The sequence below is a fragment of the Anopheles marshallii genome, chromosome 3 (assembly GCF_943734725.1).
Source record: "Anopheles marshallii chromosome 3, idAnoMarsDA_429_01, whole genome shotgun sequence".
Lineage (NCBI taxonomy): Eukaryota > Metazoa > Arthropoda > Insecta > Diptera > Culicidae > Anopheles > Anopheles marshallii.
Genome location: NC_071327.1, coordinates 82,582,827 through 82,603,958, shown reverse-complemented (window position 1 = coordinate 82,603,958; position 21,132 = coordinate 82,582,827). Strand labels below are relative to the sequence as shown.

Sequence of the window (21,132 nt, the reverse complement as noted above, 5' to 3'; positions counted from 1 at the left end):
GTTTAGGATTTGCCGGTTCGAAGAGCGGCCGGAAAAGAAGGTAATAAAAAGTTTTGTTTTAATAATAGTAATTTATCAAAATGTCATGCAAGAAACTATCAAGGGCAAGAATGTTTAACTAGAAAGTGTCCCACCCCGTAGTGTGATTTATGCATATTGATTTTGCAAATGGAGAACTTGTGCCTTTCGGCACATGCCCTTTCTTACCGGCAACTTCGTGAGGTCAAACTTTTTTGGTTTCCTTTGAAGATAAATCCATTTTTCCCACGCTCAAACAAAATGTGTCCCCGTTTCGGACATGTTTCGCGAGAGCCTTTTTCGCTTCTCGGTACAATAAAATCAATTCCTAACGACGAAGGTCAGCCTTTTAAGGCTACACTGCTAGAAACACAATGTGAAAGTATCGAAGGCGTCGAAGACAATACCTTCCATCCTTTATTTATGACCATTTCTAGCCTCGACCTTCTCACCCACCCAATGGGTAGGTAGTAAGGGTGTATGATAGAAGGTGGAGTTTCTTTAGTTGAATTAAATGGGACCAACATGGATGGAGGCCCCCTGATAGCTTATCGTCCATCGTCTAATGATCTGTTTGGCAAGGGGTCCTCAGCGACATTAAGTGGCGTTTGATTAATTTACTCCTTTTTTGTAAGCATTCAAGTCGCGGTAAACCTGATTGTTTGGAGATAGATTTGTTTGTTCAATTTGCGAAGAATTGGCATCCGTTCTGGGGGCTGGCAAATTAAGTCTAGGTGTCTCGATAGCTCGACAAGACTTGGAGAAAAAATTAGCGAAGAATTGATTTTTCTTACTAGACTTCAACAATTTTATTTGCCAATGTTCCTGCTGCATTTCAGTGACTTAATTACTACGCTCATAGCTCATAGCACATTAACGCATGCATATCAGCAGATTAGGAGTGATAAGTCTATAGAGCCACAATCACTGTAAAGCAAATACGCACAATAACGCACGTAAATACCGGAAGATTAGAAGCTTTTTGCTATGTAATTCTAGACAAGAGGAGAAGAAAAAAATAAACCCCCATTGACAAAACAAAACACATCGCCTCGTGTATTATCGCAGCAACCACAATCACCGAACGGATTCCAGCGTCGATGAGTTGTGGTTGCTTCGATTACAAAGTAAATATTTTCGAACAACATACGCACGCAAAACCCATTCCGTTGCCTTTACTACGCCGTTACGGGGGCGGATTGTACGTTGTAGGAGTTGGATATTGGCCCCGGCCGTTCGATTCCTGTTTACCGAATCATCCCTCTCATTAAACACGTTGCGAGAGGGATGCAGCAGCAAATCGGTTCGCAAAAACCGTGAATGGTTTAGCTTTACTCGATTTGAAAACCCATTAGCTGCGTCGTGTCTCGCTATTGATTGGATAAACAAAACCCGAATGGTACAGTATCGTCTGTCCAGTGCGCACATCCTTCCACATGATCGTTCGATTTCAACACTAGAACGTGCTAATTACTGTCCCGAATGCAGTTCTTGCCTTTTTCTCTCCCTCTCCTGGAGGTGAAGGTATGCTAGAGTCACGGTATTAGAAAAGTAAGACACATGGGTAAATTACTTTGCCACTGTTTGCGATTGCACAAGCCCGTTTTACAACATCAAACCCCAAAATCAACACAATGCAAACAACCTACGAACGATGGGATGCTTTTCTGAAGTGAATTTCTCTTGCCAGCGGCACGATCTTGTGCGATCGCAGAGGTGAATGAAATTTGAGCAAAAACACACAAAAAAAGATCGTTCTGGCCGCTACCCCTAGCTTACTGTTTCTCGCCGTTGCGCTAACTAAATTTAGCACATCTGTGTCGTGAGCTAGTGATACGCGGGCAAAAACTGCGCATAATTTTTACCCTGTTTACCCAGGGCCGCAGGGTGAAAGCAAACAAAGCACCAGGAGACAGATACGGGCTAAAACACCTGCCCATTGGACAGAAAAATACTTTTTCGTAAGTTGTTTACCGAACGTAAAGAATGGCGATAGAGGAAACCCTCTAGAGTAATGCGTATATTTCCATAAAATCGTAGAACAACCGAAAGAAAGTCTAAAAATATTTAATAATTTTAGGAAAACCGCTTTCGTATTATAGGAATTGTAGATTTTTTTTAGTTCCACAAGATCCAAGTCGATGAAAAGGTGGAACCGTGAGAAAAGAGCGTCGGTGCATTCTGGATTTGAACCCAGGTCGAGCACGTGGCTGAGTCGTGCATTATCAATTGTACTATCTCCTGCACGTGGCCGTGATATCAAAGATATCCATGACAATACCTTGAGAGCTACTTAACATCGAGATTAAAACAGTAAAAAGTTTTATTCTTAAATTCCTCATATACAAGATATTCCAACAACCCCCAACCCCAAAGGAAACAGGATCGTCCTCTCACTTAATCGCACAAAAAGCCTTTCTTGCTCCCTAAATACGAACGGAAGGTCAGGTTCAACGATTCGTAAACGTGATTCGTTGCACACGGCTCAGCGGTGGTTGACGCCGCCCGTTGGCTTAAAGGTGCCACACAAAACTGTGACATAATTGTAACCAGCACACACCACCATAAGCCGCCGTTTTGATCTGCTTAAGTTCGCATTTTCCGCACGCTCGCACACGCGTGCCAGTCGGAAAAGCAAAAAAGCCAAATAACAACGGGGAAAAACAATTGAAATCAAAACACAAACAGTACCCCGCGGGGGTGAGTTTGTTGGTGGGTCAGGTGAAGATGTGTGTTTTGCACTGGGTTATAGTAAAAACAATCGACACAGGTGTAATAATCGACCATTGTAAAGCTGTTTGGTGTGCCAACGTGACACAATTCGCTGCAAAAGTGTAGAAACATATGCTCAATCAATGGATGGAAGAATTACCCATTGCAATTGGGTGTCGAAGCCCAAATGGGAGCCCTCGTAGAGTCGTCGCAAAACCCTTCAGAAAATGGACAAATTAAACGCCATTTTCTCACTCTTCGCGGTGCCGTCTGCTTGGTGGGAAGGGATCGAAGATAGGGAAGGAGAAGGCGCCTTGTAGGATGGTCACGTAACTCCCGGCTGAGTGGTGACTTTCTTCCGGGATTGGAGACTTGAGTCCGATGGCTACGAATACCCCCACAACCAACCAGACAAAAAAGGCAAAAGGGCAGATAATTGCGTGGCCCTTCGCGCCATGCCAAACGCGATACGCGACAACCGGTTTTAGTATCGGGAAGAAGGTGGTCTTATGCATGTTTACACCAACGCCAATCTTTGGATGACCTTTTCCTACCAATCGGAGGTATTCTAGCGTCATGAGCCGTAAAACGGGATCTCCATGGCAAGAAGGCTCAACAGCCCTTAAACACCACCTAACCGAGATAAGATAAATTCAACCAGGTCAATTAGAAACTCCGCCACCCCCATCGGCAAGTGGTTCTCCTTACCCTCCCTTCACACATCTCTAACCGCAGCAACGTGTAAACAACACTGCTTATCATCTTCCCCTTCTCGAACACCGCGCTGATAAGAACGCGATCGTTTGTTGCGCATAAACAACGCACGGTCACGGAACGGTTTCTTCAGCACTTCTTACGTGAAACAACGATAAGAAACCGAAGGGTTGCGTTAGGCAGCAGGTGGCGGGTGGCAGGTGGCGGATGTCTTTTAAATGTCCCCGTGGTATTCCCGGAAATGTTTTTTTTCCACCCTGCCGATAGTGAAAGGACACTGCTACTGGAGTAGGGGCAGGGGGGAGGTGACTGCGTTTACCTGGCGGGACGTGCTAAAATGTGAAACAGTCACTGTGCAACTGGTAAGTGGACATAGTTACCAACATGTGTGCCATACTTCCTTATACAAACAAGAAGTGGCTATGTAAATGATGGTATTTCTTGTCGTTTTCTTTTGCTCAAGATATTCTTCTAAAGAAAATCAAATCAAATGTTGGGTATTTCCATGCTAATCCTTTACGCCAACAGATTGATGCTTTAGGTAGTTATGCAATTGTGAACTTCCGCCGTGTCAACAATTCTGTCGAGTCCCAATACCCAACATCATCCTAGTACTGGCGACATTACGTGATCTAATTATTAGCAAAGCTGTAGAAGCAAAAATTTTATAGATCCTGTCAAGGAACTTGAAAAGAAACCCGATATCTGCGCAATAACTTTAACAAAACTGGCAACACCCTTATCTGAACACAGAACGAACCTAACTCAAGATAACTCTAGTAAGCGAATAGGTCAAGAAGTCAAAACGGTGGTCCACAAACAGGCACGAGCACCTTGGATGTTTTCAAATCTCGATTGGACCTCGGTCCTCCGGAACAGAAAATCACGTATTATAAATGTAATTAAGGCAAGGAACTTTAAACAACATCACCATCATAAATTTCACCTTCTTTCACTCCCACCCCCCACAACCCACACATCCTCCCGTCCACTTATCAATTACCGGTCGACAGCCGATGACCGATAAGAATTTGCTTTCACGCTGCAGCTGTTACTACTACTACACCTACCTCTCTCTAGTAAGACATCCGGTATTTGATGAGATCGGTTTCCACTCTGGTCCCCCAAAATAACAAGACGGACAGGTGCAAATCGACGTTATTAATCACAAAACTCTCGGGAGTTCCAACTCCGGCGGCGGAATAACCTACTTTTTTTCGCTCAAGCACACTCACACACTTTCGTACCGGCGTACAAGGATGCCGTAATGCGAGATTGGGGATAGCGTAAAAAGAAAACGTTCACCGATCTCTACTCTGTTTTCCACCGTTTTGACAGCTATATAGGTTACACCTGCTCCTATCTTCACTGTACCGCAATTGCTGCGAACCCTAGTAGGTTGGGAACGGTGAGGTGGCGTATTTCATTCAACCCGCTGTTCCGGAAGATGTTTCAACGACCCTTTTTTGACGATGTTGCTTTTTCGTTCTTTTCTTCCTCTTGCTATCAATTCTAACTTTCACTGCACTGCGCACCGCAGTAGTTGTAGTTGGCGTTGTTGATGACACAATGATGCACCCATTCTCATCTGCGCCCCCTGTAGTAAATCGGCGACAAACACTTGCACAAACACACACTCGCACACCACGACGACCGATGAGGCTGTAATTGAAGAACGATTAATAAACGGAACAAATTTTCTTAGCCTGCTCACTCCTTCAACTTCGTTCCCATTCGAGTGACACTTTTTATCGCGATCGATCTCTTTTGCTTTGAACGGATTTTGTTGCACCACCCACACAATGGCTCATTCGTTTCATTCATGCCTTTTTATACCGCTTTTATTTTACAAACACAATCGATATCGAATCACACGTACACATACACACATACATTCACCACCGCGTACCACGATAGATGGAGTGAGATGCAGCGAACGGTCAGCGAAAGAACAGTTGAAAAGGTGTTTCGTCCTCGAACCAGAAATAGAACCTCGGCGAGATTATGCTACCGCGCGAATGCTACACTTTTGCAGCTTTACGTCAGCTTACGGGCGGAAAACATTTGCACAGACGGAACCGAACTTATTCCTTACAGAGAAAAGCGGCACCGTTTCACCTGCGCCCAATCGATTGCACCTAGGCATCCGCATGAACATATCATGAAAACGCACCCTCACCACTCGGAACACTGCACGGACGACGTGGTGCTCCGCCGTCGAGAGATGATTGCGCTACTAGGTGGTAGGCAACAAATAAAGATCATCTGACTCCGGCTGCACACATCGACACGAATGCCCCACGCAATACCCACTTTCGACGCAGCAGCGGAAAAGCAGCTGTGTAAATACGTGCCCAAACTGCACACCACAGAACACTTCTTCACCTTTCTTTTTTTCGCAGTGCAATAAACGCACAGAGCCGGGTGTCCCACGATGTGGAAAAGTATATCGCGCGTCGCGTACTGTTCCGCGGAAACAATCACAACAATGCGCGAGTCGCGAACGAAAAGGTAACGGTATCTGAAGTGTTCGCAGGGCCAGGCTGGATCAAGAGTGGGCAATTTGACAACACAACACTCGACTGACAGTTGCAGAGCAACGACAGATCTCTCTCGCGTTATTTTTCTATTCAGACAATAGTTTTGATGCGTGAATTCTTCAAGCGAATTGCATTGGCAATGCCATAATACATCAAGCAGGAGAGGTGTAAAATTAAAGTCAATTAAAATGCTTGCAACGTATAATTTCAAGGGAAATGTGTGTTGGTTTAATTCCATCATGCTAGACCATGGCCTAAGCGGTGGTTTATTTCGACAATTTTGAATCGCATTATCGTTTATACGCTGCGATTCAGCATTCCGACTGCAATGTACAGCGCTGATATCAATCATGTCTTTGCTAATTCCGTTGGAAAAATAGAAACTGTTTGAATTTCCACGTTAAATAATCTTCAAAAGTTTTTTGGCAAAGCTTAGCAAAGTTCAAATCGAAATAAAAAGTGAATTAGAAACACTCGGACTGTTAGTAGTTGTTGGATCACCTTCATTCATTTCCAGCTGACGCGGGCGTTGATGCCCTCCACTTATATTGTCCAGAACTCATGGACATAGAGGACTACCGGACGTACTAGAGTGCAATATATGGTATATATCGTGTCGTAGTATAGACTTCTGTAACATCTGGCGTTGAATGTCATCATTTCCATAGTACAGAAACACAACAACACCACACATTTACGACGCATTTGTTACGAGTACATTTCATTATCCCTTTTAACATATGAATGTTTCACCCATATGATTGCACCACCTTTGTCGCCACAACTCTGCAGGCCACTCGAAACGTACAAATGAGTCGATGTTTTATATAGTACCATTACATATAATAATAATTGTATAATATTATTCTGTTTCTCTATCCATTACCATCTCTCTTTCTGCCACCTTCTTTCGATCCTGCATCCGCATCGTTTCTTATTTGTAAACTGTTCCATTTTGTTTTACTTTTCTTTTATCGTTTCGAAAATCATCACATGTTTTGTTTGCCACCCTGATTTATGTCCCACTACACGCACACGGGTGCGCCTTTGCGAAGATGACAAATCTGCTTCTAATTGTATATACGTTTACGAAACATTCCTCTTTATAAAACATAACGCTGCATTAATGCACTTCATTCTTTTCTTGTCGCCTAAAAGACATCCCGTTTCCGTTTTCCAACTGCTTTTTCTTTGCTGCTAGCTACACGTCAGTATCTCTCTGTGTGTGTGTGGGGTTCGTTTGCGTTAAAAATTTGCAAATCTATGATTGCAATTGAAAAATTCAAAAACTCAACAAACCTAACCGGATCACAGTGAACACACGGCGGTGCCATCCGATCCCTTCCAGTTCGACACACACATGCACACATGAAACCTTCAAATTGTCGTTTTCCTTATCATTAGCCTTGACTTTCGTTTAGAACCGTTTAGATAGTTTTGCTAGGCACCATCAAATACCTAATCTCACGACCATTCATAATCCTCTCGTTTAGGCGCTCGCGTTCGCTACTATTGTTACAAAGTGTAATAGTAAACAATCAGTCAATGAGTTTCCCTACTACGTTTCGGTTCATCACTTTGCACTTTGCACACTTTGCCTTTGCTCTCTCAACACAACACAGCGCGATTATATTCGAGTATCTCATCTACTGCCCTTCCTACTTCAATCGATTGAGTACCGAGTTAACTACGCCTCACGTGGTTTACCATTGGTTTTTGGAGTCATATTATGGAAGTATTTCCATCCTGATGAGCATCAACACACTATAAAACATACTTCCCCCCAAACAACAAGAAAGTCTAGTCCCTTATACGCAACAAACATTTACCTAAGTCAACGAAATTGATTAAAAAGAACATACGCCACACACACCACGGTTACACATACTTCGAACGAAAGTAACGCACAAACAAACGGGTCTACAGGGTCTAAGGTTAAGGACTAACGGACAATTATGCTACAAACAAGATAAACATAAACTGAACAAAAGCTAACATAATTAAGCTACACTAAAACGCTTGCACATCGGTTTAAAATTACACAATCGTCAGCTTCTACACGCAACAGAACGCTTAACCCAAAAACAAAACGGAACGAGGAGTATGCAAGTAACGATGAGTAACGGGTGTACCATTTTTTTTAGCGTAATAGCAAGTTGAATAAATATATATATATATACCTATACGTATGTAGCGCATAGCTATCGTCTCCAGTGCACACTAACTAAACTCGTGATGTTAACTAAAATTGTTCCTACACCTAGCCTGCATCCACCGTACAGTCACAATGGTTTAGGCAACTTCCTTCCTAACTAGCGCATGTGTTTTTGCTAAATACCTCCCGAAAGGTTGTGTTCTGCTCCATTTTCCCATTTTGCTAGTTATATTTTCTATATTCACAATCACACATACAACACGCATACAGACACACATAGAAGAAATAAAGATATGTTACACAAACTAATAAAGAAGGAGCACAGGGTAGAATATAACAAGATTACATTAAAAAAGCTACACCTTAAAACTATTTCGATATCGAACGGTGCGTGATAGAACCATTAGTAGGTTCTGTTTGAATGATGATTCTTAGGTAGCGCGGCTTCGGTCGTGATGCGTTGCTTATCGCGATTGTTCAGTACTAGTATCCGTGTTGAACGCACTCAGTCTTGCGCCAAAAATGACCTCACTTTTCCTAAGCTGCATCGATCGGTTCCTAGTGGTCTAGATGCGTGTTATGAAGCTCTCTACTTGCAGCAGGCTCTTGACACTGTCGTTGTACTTCACCAGCATTACCTTCGAAGAGTTTACCTTCAACTTCTCGCCGGAACACAACAGCTGCAAACAGCTGGCCCGGGTCAGAAACTCTTCGAACTTCATCTCACGTATCAGTTCACGATGATTGTTGGCCGAATTGTTTGGACATATCTATAAACAAGCGAAAAGGAATTAGTAAGATAAATTCGTTGGACTTTCATGATGTCTCAAACTGTCATGTACCTGTCGCAGTACGGCTTCTTTCGATTTCAACTTGAGATAGGTACAGAGATCACTCATCAACATCCAGCGCTCGCTATAATCATCCTTCAGCTCGTACAACGGTGGCAAGGGTCGCTCCGCTTCCTCATACTCGAAGATCACCTCATCGTCCTCCCCATCGTCGCTGCCTGTGTCATGCAAATCCAGATCTTGCTGTTCGGCATCTGTTCTACCCTCGCCGTTGAATAAATTCGTACGCGGTACTATGCCATTCGCCGGACGCTCTTCCTGCATCGGAAGTTCGCGTATTATTTTGCCGTTTCTTAACCCGACCGGAAGATTTTCAGTGCATATGCCGTTGCGTTGCTGTGTCGGTTCGCACGTACCAACCGACGAGTTGGTAGTAACACTTTCACCCACTTCGTAGTGCATTATGTTTGAGTTAGAATCGCATCGTTTGCTGGAGGCGGACGATATCGCACCACTGCTGGTACCGCTGGAGTTCAGCGATGTTAGACCATCGTTTACCTCGAATCCCGGGATGTCCAAGAAAATATTGCAACCACTTTCTTCTGGATCTGGAAGGTAGTAAACAAAACATTAATGATTCGGGCCCAGCGAAGTTAAAGCGTACGCATCGAACCAACCATGAATCTTCCAAGGTCCGTCAAACTTCCAACCAATCTTGTTGGGCGCCATACTCTGCACATCGTTGAGGTGGTGCTCGAGGAACCGCGTCATGTCATTGCTTTCGGATAGCTGCATAGGTGTCATGCCAGCGTATGTCGCCAGCATAGGATCGGCACCGAACGCCAGCAGCAACCGGACTATCTCTACGAACGAGTTCTCTACTGCCTCGTGTAGTGGGCGCATCCCAGACGGTGCAGGTTCCGAGTGACTGGCGCCATACTGAAGCAGGTAGTTGGCAATATCAAGATGTCCTTTGGCACACGCTTCGTGCAGTGGCGTGTATCCAGCGTTATCCTTCAGGTCTGGATCCATGTCCAACCGTTCCAGGCAGTATACGATGACGTCCTAAAAGTATGAAACAAAATGGCTAAGTAAATGCGTGCCTGCTTTCCTTTCCACCAAAACTTACCGTATAGCCCAAGCGAGCCGCCTTATGCATGACGCTCTCACCAACACCCTTGTTCAGCACCCAACTACGAATCTCCTTACTGATGTGAGTCTCATCCTTTCCCTCCATGTTCTCGAATGCCGTCACCTTTCGTACACCTATCGAGCAATTCAGACCGTTACCACCTGACGCTCCGTGCTGATGTTGATGGTTGCTATGATGATGCTGTTGCGAGGGTTTCTTTTTCTTGCGAATGTAGTCAAACCCCGAACTACCCTTGCGTCGTGATGTGCGATGGCCACGGCCACGCTTCTTGGGTGCGGCTGGTACGGTCAACTGGCCACTGGTCGATGCGGACACATTCGCGTTCAGGATCGCCGCGCCACCATGAAAGGACAGAGGCGTACCGGGAAGATCACGTTCACCTCGTTCGGAAGCAATCGATGGGGTATCACGCTCGGAATCTTTCATCCGTACACTCCCATCTTGCGTGTCATCATCATCCTCCTCGTCTTCCGCTTCCTCCTCTTCTTCGTCGTCTTCATCTTCGAGTGGTTCCTGCTTGACGGCTGCTGCCGCAGCTCCACCATCGAGCTCATCGACGATCCGATCGTGGTTGCGCATCAACTCATTGTACCTCTCGTCGAATGTCACATTTTGAAGGCCCTCCTCGAGCAGTGGAGCTTTAGCCGGCCCACAGCTTAGCGGTGGTGCCGATTGAGGCCGCTCATCATCCCCTCCGAATACTTCCCTTATCATCTCTTTGCTCTGCATCGCTTTTTGTTCGGTGCGCGTGCGTGACTTCAAGATGGCCGTATCGAATAGAGATTTTTTCTTCTTGCTGTTCTTGCTGAAGAGTGATTCCGATTCGGCACCGGGTGTCGGTAACAGTTCGAACTCTTGTTTGGGTTTAGCGGCCTCATTGTTGACCGTACTGCTGTTGGTGCCCTTTGCTGCACTTTTAGCTCCCTTTCCTCGACTACTGTTAGATGGTGGCATGGGTTTTGCTCCCTGAGCCGCAATGCACCGACGATGCAGTAGTTCTATGATCGACCTGAACTTTTTATCATCGTCAATCTTCTTGCGCTCCTGTCGGTTATGTTCCTCCTCCTTCACGATCACAGTACCAGATGATGAGGATGTGCCGGGTTGGGGCTGTTGCTGCTGTTGCTTAGCCGCAGCCTTCGTTTTGAATCGTTTAGGTGGTCCAACCTCGCGCTGATTCAGCTTCTTTCTAATCTCCGTGAACGTTTCCGATCCGTCACTATGATGCGGAGAATCCAGATCCGGAAGCGAAGTCGAGATCCGATGCATGTATAGCCCACCGTCGATCGTGATCAACTCGGGCGGTACCTTGAGCGATCGCTTGTACTCGTACAGCTCCTTTTCCCACCCGGGATAAAAATGGTCCGGGGGTTCCGTCTGATTCAACTCTTTCAAGGATTTCTTCACTCCGGCCAATGCAGAGGTGGAGGATGGACCGGTACTGCTTCCCTTCTTCTTGCTGGATGATTCGCTCCCTTTCGCCGAGGTAGTACTCTCCCGACGGGAGCCACTTTTCGTTGCACTAGAAGTTGGTTGCTTTCGGGCTGGCTCATCCGGCGCTTTCTTGGCGACTTTGCGAGAGCGCAAACGCTCGGACAGATCCACCCGGCCTTCATTCTCACTCGAACTGTCCGCCGACTCGCCTGAACCAGCCGACGAATTTGGCGCGTTTTTTGAAGCCTGTCGTGTGCGTTTGCGTGGAACTGCGTTTCCCACTCCCGGCTTCGAACCATCCGAATCCGAATCTACCGCTCGCGACTTCGATCGTTTAGGCGTTGGCTCGCCAATCGATAGTTTGCGCGCTTTGGTCTTCTTGGTCGGTGTCCGTTCGCTGTCAGCACGGTTTCGTGCTACCCGTTGACTTTGGGACGGATTTGGGCAGTTCTCTACGATCTTATCGTTGCGCAGCACTTTGCTGTTTGATCTCCGACGTTCAGCTTCCCGTTTGCTGCGCGAGCGAGTCATAGTCTCTTCCGCTTCCTCCTCTTCCTCTTCGGACGATGAGGAATTGGACGACGATGAAGCCGATGACGAATCTGCCTTCGAACGAGAATTCGTGCGTGCTTTAGTGAGCTTTTTCTTAGCGCCAGCGGCGGAGAACTTCTCCTTCTGCTCATCGTTACACGTTGATCCTTCGTTCGCCTTACTTCCATGCTGTGCTTTGCCTCCCGCGCCATTCCCACTTCCGGAAGATCCCCCCGTATTACTGACGGCTGCTCCTCCTCCTTCACGCTTCTTTGCGGATTCACTATTACCGGCCGTACCGGATCCGTTCTTATGCGGCGTACGTATCGCGCGAGACTCTTCATCCGAACTAAGATCACTGTTCTCGTTCGGTTCCTGCTTGATCGTTCCCGTCTGACACCGACTGTGGGTCGATTGTTGGCCACGCTTAGCACCAGTTCCCGTGCCCTTTGGACGGCCACGTTTTCTTGGCATCTCATGCTCGGGCTTTTTTAGCGCCGGTGCACTACTTTCCGAAGATGACGAGGAAGACGCAGAGGACGATCGTGAAGCTGGCCCTCGGATACGCTTCCGTTTCGCACTGTTCGCTAGCGAATGTGGTGCAGCCTTTTGCGCCTGCTTAGCACCTTCATCCTCGCCACCGTCCGCCGTCACGTCACCGTCGCCATCGGAAGACTTAAGCGACAGGGCCGGTACGACGCTCGACCGATGACGTAGCTTACGAACGCGTGCTTTCGTGCGCTGAGCAGCAGCCGATGCAACCCGTGCCGTTTCGCTGTCTGTGCTACTGGAACGGCCTAGTTTAGCTTCGTGTTTCTGTTGCAATTCGAGCCTTTGCTTTTCACGATGGTTGCGCGCCGCCTTCTCTGTTTGTACCATTTCAATGTGCGCTTTGCCATCCACCTGTCCCTGCTCCTGGTCTTTTTGCTGTTGCTGGGACTGTTGGCGAAGCAGTAGCAGTGGTTTGTCTTCATCGCTCGAGCTTTCGCTTCCATCCCGCGCTGCTTTGAGACGATGCGGTGAACGAGCGGAATTGAGCACCTCCTTCGGAATGGCCGACAAGTCGGTCGTAGAGCCCTCGGCCACCGAAATAGTCGTTTCGATCGAATCGATTGCAGGCCAACTGCGACCGCCAACCGATCCGGCGGCTGCAACCGTACCTACTGCCGTGCGTTTCCGTCGTCCACGCTTTTTGCCCGTCTGCAATTGCTCGACAAACTCATTGCAGGTGCTGCCCCAGTCCAATATATCCAGGGCCGACGCACCATCCATATCGAGCGGTGGAACAATTGATCGTTTCTTTTCCTCACCGTCTGCTTTGGCTTCTTCGCCGACACGTTCTTCCCGCTTTAAGGACAGTGGAGGAGATTCATTGATGGACCGGTGCGGTTTGGTGACCACACTTGGAGTCGGCAGCGGGGTATAGCCTTTGAGCTCACCCTTAGTGCGAAAGCGCGACGACGGTGAGGGAGCATCGTGCAGCGAAGGCATAACACTGGTCGCTACTGGAGATGCCGGTGGCATGGCAGCTTTCTGGACGCGGTCTTCATCGCCTGGTTCCATACCCGGCTGCTTACGAAGTTGGTTGATACGTTGCTTTTCGTACTCCTTCAGCTCGAGACTAGTTCGTAGCTTCGAAATCACGGACTGATCTGCCCCCCGATGATGCTGTGGTGGTCCGTAGTTAGGATGAACGTTTGAAGAATATTGAGAGACTGCCATCGTTTCGGCCGCCGATTGTGGCGAGTGATGATGCGACTGCGGTTGTTGTTGATGTTGATATTGATGAGAAGCTCCTAGACCAACTTTTGGCATAGTTCCTGCATTGCCACCCGTGTAGTGGATATGCGACTGCACATGATGTACGGCCGTATGCTCTGGAGGTGGCTTCAAAGAATCGCCATAACGAAATGGCGGGGCTCCGGCGGGCACCTTTTGATACATCATCGGTTCCGAATGGTGCTGAGGGTACGGTGGATGAGCATTGGGCTCATCTTTCGAATAGCCATACGGATGCGGCGAGTACGATGCCGCACTGCCACCTCGCAAATGTGGTTGATGGTACACAGGAATTATATGATCATCTCGAGATTTCACTGGAGCAGAAGGATGGGGTTGATAGTAGCGAGCATCTGTGGCATATTGCTGCTGCAACACGGCTGGCGGGTGATGATGATAGTTGGTTGTTATCACCGACGGATGTACAGTCGGGCCATTGGGCATCTCGGGAGTTGTTTCACGTTTGCTGGAGCTTGTATAATGAATACCCGCATGACTGGCCGCATGACCGTAGTTTACATACGCTGCTTCTCGTGGAGGTCCCTGGGAATGGTTTGGGTACCGTCCATCCAATATCGGCGCGCCCTGAGGAAACATTTGAGCATGTCCTTGCGGTGGTCCTTGTGCTGGTCCTACATGGCCACGAGTTGCGGTAGAGTCTTCATATTTGGCTACCTTTGCCGGTGTTGGAACTGTTGGTGAAGATACTCCGGGTTGAACAGCGGGTGCCTTCGTCATGGCTGCTTCAGCAGCAGCTACTGCTGCTGCAGCCGCTGCAGCTCGCTTTTTCGGTACCATATTCTGTGGTATTCGCGTTGGAAACTTTCCAGCTTGTAGGTCGGCCATTACATCCGAAGAAGGTGACGTCTTTTTCTTCAACATGCTTTCTACGAACTTGCGATCCTCGATGCGGGGATCGTCTAGACGCGGTTGAGCGCTGGCAACTTGCGAGTGTGACAAGTGTCCCGTCGACGGTGAGCCCTGAGAGGCTGAGCTGGAACGTGCGTTCGTTGCTCCAGCAGGTGCCGCCGCTGCTTGCCCGGTTACAATGCTTCCCGAACCAGATTTGCCAGCGGGACGTCCATATTCTAGTCCCGTAGGCGGATAGTATACGCTTTTGCTACTTGCAGAACCCATTGAAGACGAGGAAGCCGGTGCTGCTGCCGGCGAACCATCATACCCTCCTGGTGGGCCTGGCCCTAATCGCGTTGAAGCAGCTGAAGGGTACTGATATGCCGGCGATACCAACGGTCCACCAACCGCACGATAGTTCGCTGACATGTAAGCGTCCGTTTTCTTATCGTACCCGGGAGGTATTGCAGGACTGATGACCGAAACGTGGCGGGTCGGCGAAAGTATCGGAAGATTTTGTGGTTCCGGCTGGCGGACATCTGCTGCTGGTGGATTAACGCCAGATGCACCATTCGAGCCAGGTTTTCTCGGGGGAATGTGTTTCTGAAAGTTTGGACTAAAGTCCACTTTTGGCACCACTTCGCGCGGTCGACCACTTCCACCATTGCTACTACTGCTGCTACTGCTGCTGATACTACTGTTACTAGCACTCATAGCGTAATCATCACAACCGGTTGAATCGGCCTTCGTTTTCACGGTTTTTACTGAAAGATCCAGCGGAGATTCTCGTTTGGCAGGAGCGATAATTACTGGCGTCGTTACTGCAACAGTGTTCATCTCACGCTGACTACCGTTTCCTTCCCCTGCTGACGCCAACACTGGCTGCGACGAAGCTGCAACAACAGATGAAGAAGTTGCACTGGACTGTCCCAAGGATCGAGGTGTCCCTTGTGGCTGTACTGTAGGTACGGTAGTAGGTAGAGATGCAGCATTCGTAGCGGGAGCAGCTGCCGGTGGTGCTGTAGCGATAACACGGACAGGTATGTTTTTACTTGCCGTTAGCGGAGGATGAATGACTGGCGATTGGCCAATCACGGGAACCGGAGCTGGTTGCAAAGGCGGAGGTCCTTGGACCTGTCTACCTGTCGGGGGGTACGGAAGTGATGATTTGGAGGGGTGTGTTTGTTGTTGCTGTTGTCCTCCAGGTGCGGGTTGAGACGATCCACTGGTAGCATATGGGTGAACATACCGATCATACGGATTACCGCTTATCACAGACTGTTGTGCTGGATTAGGATGATGGGGGCTCATAACAGCTCCGTGTGAGTTATGCGGACGGTTTGAGTACGTAGTGGTTGCACTGGAATAGGACGACGACGACGACGATGGCTGATTTTGATAGTATGACGCAGGGGGCATGGGTTGCTGTGAGGTTCCTTGTTCGGTAGGTTTCGGAGCTACGGGATGCGCGTACATCGCTGAAGGACCTCCAGACGGTAAGTGGTACGGAGTTTCATTTGATCCATACCGATGGTGTAGATGTTGTGGCGGAGGTTGCTGTCCCAGTGGCGAAGGGTCTCTCGATGGTGGACCACTATACTTTCTGTGATGTGGAGAAGGCACTGGTGATGGCGTAGACGTTGGGGAAGGTGTCGCTTGCGAGTGTTGGTAGTACGGATGGTACTGGTCATAGCCCGCCGAACCATAAGGTGCCGGTCCCTTCGATGATGTCCCGGGTGTGGATGAAATTCCTGGACTACCACTAGCAGTACCACTGGATACAGGGCGAGACCCATGTCTAACAGAGCTGGATGCTGCTGCTTCTGCAGCTGCCTGCTTTTCCTTCGCCTGATGAGCTTGATAAACTTCCGCAAACTTTTGCTCCATATTGTAGTCCAATCCTTTGTAGTTACCGGAGCCTACCCCACGCTCCAATGCTTCATGTCTTCGCTCTGAGGCACCAGTTCCACCAGCACCAGGATAAGGTTGTTGGGGTGGATATTTACTACCAGTTCCTTGAGGTTGCGCAGGCGAAGAGTTAGTTCCGTACGTCGAACCCGATGCCGGACTGGGAGCATTTTTGTACTGCCCATAATAGGGAGCTTGATGAGGATGGGGAAGAGGAGGGTGATGATAATGGTGCTGACTGGTCGGTGGCGGCGCAGGAGATGACACCGGACTAGCTCCGTTGTCCTGTGGACTACTGCGCGCACTTGGTCCAACAGCTCCCCTTAGCATTTGGTGCGGTGGAAGGTGTTGCCCTGGTCCGGGCCAGTTTGGTGGCGGTGGATGCATCAATCCTCCACCTTGGGGAGGAATTACTCGGTGATGATTCATTGATTGTGCATAGTACGCAGCTGGATCGTACGGTGATCGACGATCTATTGGACTCTGCGAGGGTCCTGTTGGACGAGTATTGCTAGTGACCGGTCCTACGGAACTGATTGGTTTTTTGTGTTGCTTGTAATCGCGATATAAGATATCTTGCGAATTTTGCATCATCTGTGCCTCACGCCTCTCAGCGGACGGTGATCTGGATGTAGTTGGTGGAGGTAGCTGACCCCTGCCTGTCGAGTGATTTGAATGAGCTTGTTTAACCGTCACGATAGTACCCTCTTGAAGCAACAGCTGCTCTCTATTTTGATCCAAGCGAAATTCAGGATCCTTCACCTTCGGCAACGAAGGGTACGGCGTCTGGGAAGTCTGGGAAACCGTTCCGGAATGTGGCACCGATGCAGATGCAGGTGGTACAGAAGCCTCAGGATAGTAGGTTCTCACATTATTTACGATGATTCTCTCCGTCCCGGCAACTGACGTTGGTGCAGCATGAGGGGATTTGCCGGCATAGTTAACCATCCCACCAGGATGCTGTCCGTACGAGGGTTGATGCGGTGAGGAAGACGAAGGTGCAGGAGAAGGATCGCGGGATGAAGGTGATGTAGAGGATGGCCCAGCTCCGTTGGTACCCACCGGTCGATTATTGCTCGCGGGACTTTGGGTAAAGTGTTTGCTACTAAACTCCGGAGGGTTCCAAGTTTTCGGAGCATGATACACCCCGACGGGTTGCGAGACCGGTGGTGGTGGTGGTGCTGAAGAACTTCCTGTATTTTTGTGTATCACATGAGCCTTCGGTTCCGGTTCCATTCCGTTCTCAATTGACGAACTTCGACGGTACTGACTGATAGGAGTGGAAGCGCCGTGTCCATAAGATACAGGACCACCAGCTGCTGTTGATGTGGTGTCCACCACAACTACCCTCGAGGGCGGATAATCGTTCTGTGATCCGACACCTTTGACAACCGTTTGCCCATCAGGTGAGCCTTGATTTTGTGTCGGAGGAGGGTTCTTCAACTGCAAATCCGCAATGTAGTTTCGCTCCTTTATGAGCTTACTGAACGTATCCTGCGTAACGTACGGAGAGCTGCTGGCTGGATTTGCACCTTGCTGCTGATCGTGACCGTGTTGATTGTTGCCTTGCACCGCAGAACTGTACTGTGAATTTTGTGTGGCAAATCCTTTCGTAAAGTCCGGGTTTGAGATTTTAAGCTCACTCGTTGTCCGCGTGTTCGTAGCAGCGACGGTAGAGATTGCAGAGTTCGTCGTCGTGGAAGACGGGGACGTTTGACTGGACGGTACGGTATCACACACTAGACGACTAAAATCGGGCGTTTTCATGTGTAACTGAGCGAGACTTTTCGCGGTCGTTGTCGTCGAGGTTGACACGGTAGGCGGGTGTGCGGCCGAGGAGAATTGTTGCTTTGAAAAATCAGGAATACTGGCGTAGTACTGCGGTTTACGCGCTTTCATGGGAAGATGCTCATTATTGTGCGGTATTGCAGCGGCCACCGGTTCCCGTGCGGAACAGCTACGACTCGAAGATGCCTCTAAGCTAGATACAGGCGAGGCAGCTTCCTGAACCTGAACCGTCGGTGACCTTTCCTCCTCTCGAAAATCTAACGAACTGTTGCTACTGCTACGAACTCCTGCATCTAGTTCCCCAGAGGGACTACTGCTTACTGTAGTATCACTTGAGTGGCGAATTCTTCCTCCACTCTGAGCAGTTGGACGATTTGGAGAGTCTGCTATCTCCTTCGTACTGCTCGCTATTTCCGTAATAGCAACCTGAGCTCCCTCGACATTTCCAGCTACACCCCCACTGGCGACTAATGCAGGCGGTGTGGTTTTATGTTCCTCCATCAACCGCAACCCTGCAGCCGCACTCTTTGCTTTGCTCAGCGAGGAAGTTGTTGCTAGTGTCGCCTCGCTGTTTCCACCCTCGCCGATGCTAGCGCCTGCTCCGGAAATGATCAAACTACTCTTCGCCAATCGTTTTCCACTGTCTTGCAGACCCTTCAAGAGCGACAGCTTAATGACACGATCCAGCAGATGACCACCGTCTACCTTCAGCTCAACCTCATCGTTCGCTACCTCCGTAAACTGCAGTGGATTTCGAGCCGAAACCGGAGGCGTTTGTTGCTGCTGATGATAATCACTCCGACCGGTAAGTCCAGCGCTAAGGGTGTTCATCGTTCGACTACTGTTGCTTCCGTTAATCATCTCGTTTTGTGATGACTCAGCTTCCATGTTTTGTGTGGTCTGTACAGTATTGTATTGTGCCTCCCCCGAGGTGACACTTTTGGTTGTATCATTCTCGTTCAGACTTTCAACATTTTTGGACACAACCAGATGAAACTGTTCTTCAACAGGTGGGCCTGGATCGGGTTCCGGTGGGACCGTCGAAGATTCGCGATGCTCAATTAAGTTTTCTTCACGTTTCTCTTGTCCGTTCACTTCATTTGCGCTGCTTTCAACAGATAACATTTCATTACTCCTCTGATCGTCGGGAGGATCACAACCACTCTCTCCATTTGGCCGGTTCAAGATTGCATCATTCGATTCAGTACTGTTTCCTAGAGCCTTGTTTTCGTCAAGCCTTTCCTGGGATTCATCTGGTCGCGCTAACGACTCCGGCGGTTGTTTCTCGTCTTTGTCCGCTTCCTGTCGCAATATCACAGGTCCACTCGGGGTTGAGTCCACGCTGCTTGCCGATGTCTCCTTCTCTATCACAGCATTCATAACCTCTACCGTCGACGGTGGAACGATCTCAGTAGATAGGGATCGCGCTCGATCACTCGGATCCGTTGCTGTCGTATTCGGGTTGAGACTCGTGGATCCATTTTCTGCGGCAGTCATTTGAGATTCTGCCTCTTTGCTGTGCCGAATGCTACTACTACTGCTGCAGTCATTACTAATACTATTTACATTATCACTACTATTACTGCTAGGCTCCTCTTCGACGGTTTCAACAATGCTGTCTTCAGTTTTATCACCACCACTGCTACTATCCACCGTGGATGTCGTTATATGCAAAGGTCCATCCAGGGGAGCAGAAGAATCATCAGCAGCAACTGTGGCAGACTTTTCCGGAGAGGCAGTGGAAGACTCCACCACTGGCGGAGGTGTTCTTGCAGGGGAAATTCTATTTTTTTTCGAACTTTTCGTTTCCTCGACAGTAACGGTGCTACTGTCCATTGATGGATTTCCACTAGGTGAAGATGTCGACGTTGGAGTAGACTCGGACACTTCCGCAGATTTATCCACGGACTTGCCGTCATCACTCACAATTGCAGGTTGAGCAGATGTGGTGGGGTTTAGAACTTGTTCAGATGTTGCCTCACTGTTCGTATCACCAGCCAGCGAATCTTCCTCGGATCTTTCCTGTTCGGTACCCTTCGTCGTACTCGCTGGCCCTTCCAACGGTTGCTCCGGTTCGTTGGAAGTTGTGCTAATTTCCGGTGTCTCTTCTGACACTGCCAGCGGATCGACAAGCTCCTGCATGTCGACCGGATTTGGCGGACTTTGTGGTTCCATATCCGCCGGGGTCACTTGTTCGATTTTTGGCTCTGTATCGTCTGCTGCGGCACAATCGGTCGTTACCGCGGTGGGAATTTCTTTATTATGCTCCAGTGTGGAGGTCTCGGGAGTTACTATCTCACCCGTACCAACTGTCGCTGGCGGAGTGCATGCGGTAGTCGTTGTCGCTCCTGACGCATTAGCTACCGATGCAGTTGTCGGTACAGTTGCTACCTTTGATGACTCCATCGTTCAATGGTTTGTTTCTGAAAGTAAAGAAAATGAAAGACGCGTTTAAATATCGTGTCTGTGTGGTTGTTTTATCAAATGGAAATATATGCTCGTATAGTACGCTACGAGAAGGTTCTTCCAGCACAAATTAACGAAGTGCTAGTTTTGTTCAACTAACTACATCAACCAACAGCCACCGTTACTAATCTGCTTTCGAATAGATTGCAATTAAATGTTTGACCGATGTGCATTCGTTTGCAAATGATACGACCAACGCTTCGTCCTCGTCCCATGCGATGTTGATATCAGGCTGATCACACCGGCGTATAGTATCGAGGTTCAACAATTAAATTACTTTCGCTGCAGCTG

The 21,132-nt window shown here is 48.4% G+C and overlaps 1 protein-coding gene across 1 annotated transcript; it reads right to left on the bottom strand.

Moving 5' to 3' along the window:
- Window positions 1–8,705: 8,705 nt before the first annotated feature.
- LOC128712201 (mucin-12) lies at window positions 8,706–20,781 on the bottom strand. Its single transcript, XM_053807097.1, has 4 exons — window positions 10,060–20,781; window positions 9,608–9,995; window positions 8,982–9,538; window positions 8,706–8,909 (listed from the first exon to the last, which is right to left on the bottom strand). Exons 1-4 carry the CDS (start codon window positions 20,779–20,781, stop codon window positions 8,706–8,708), a joined length of 11,871 nt encoding a protein of 3,956 aa, XP_053663072.1.
- Window positions 20,782–21,132: the final 351 nt, after the last annotated feature.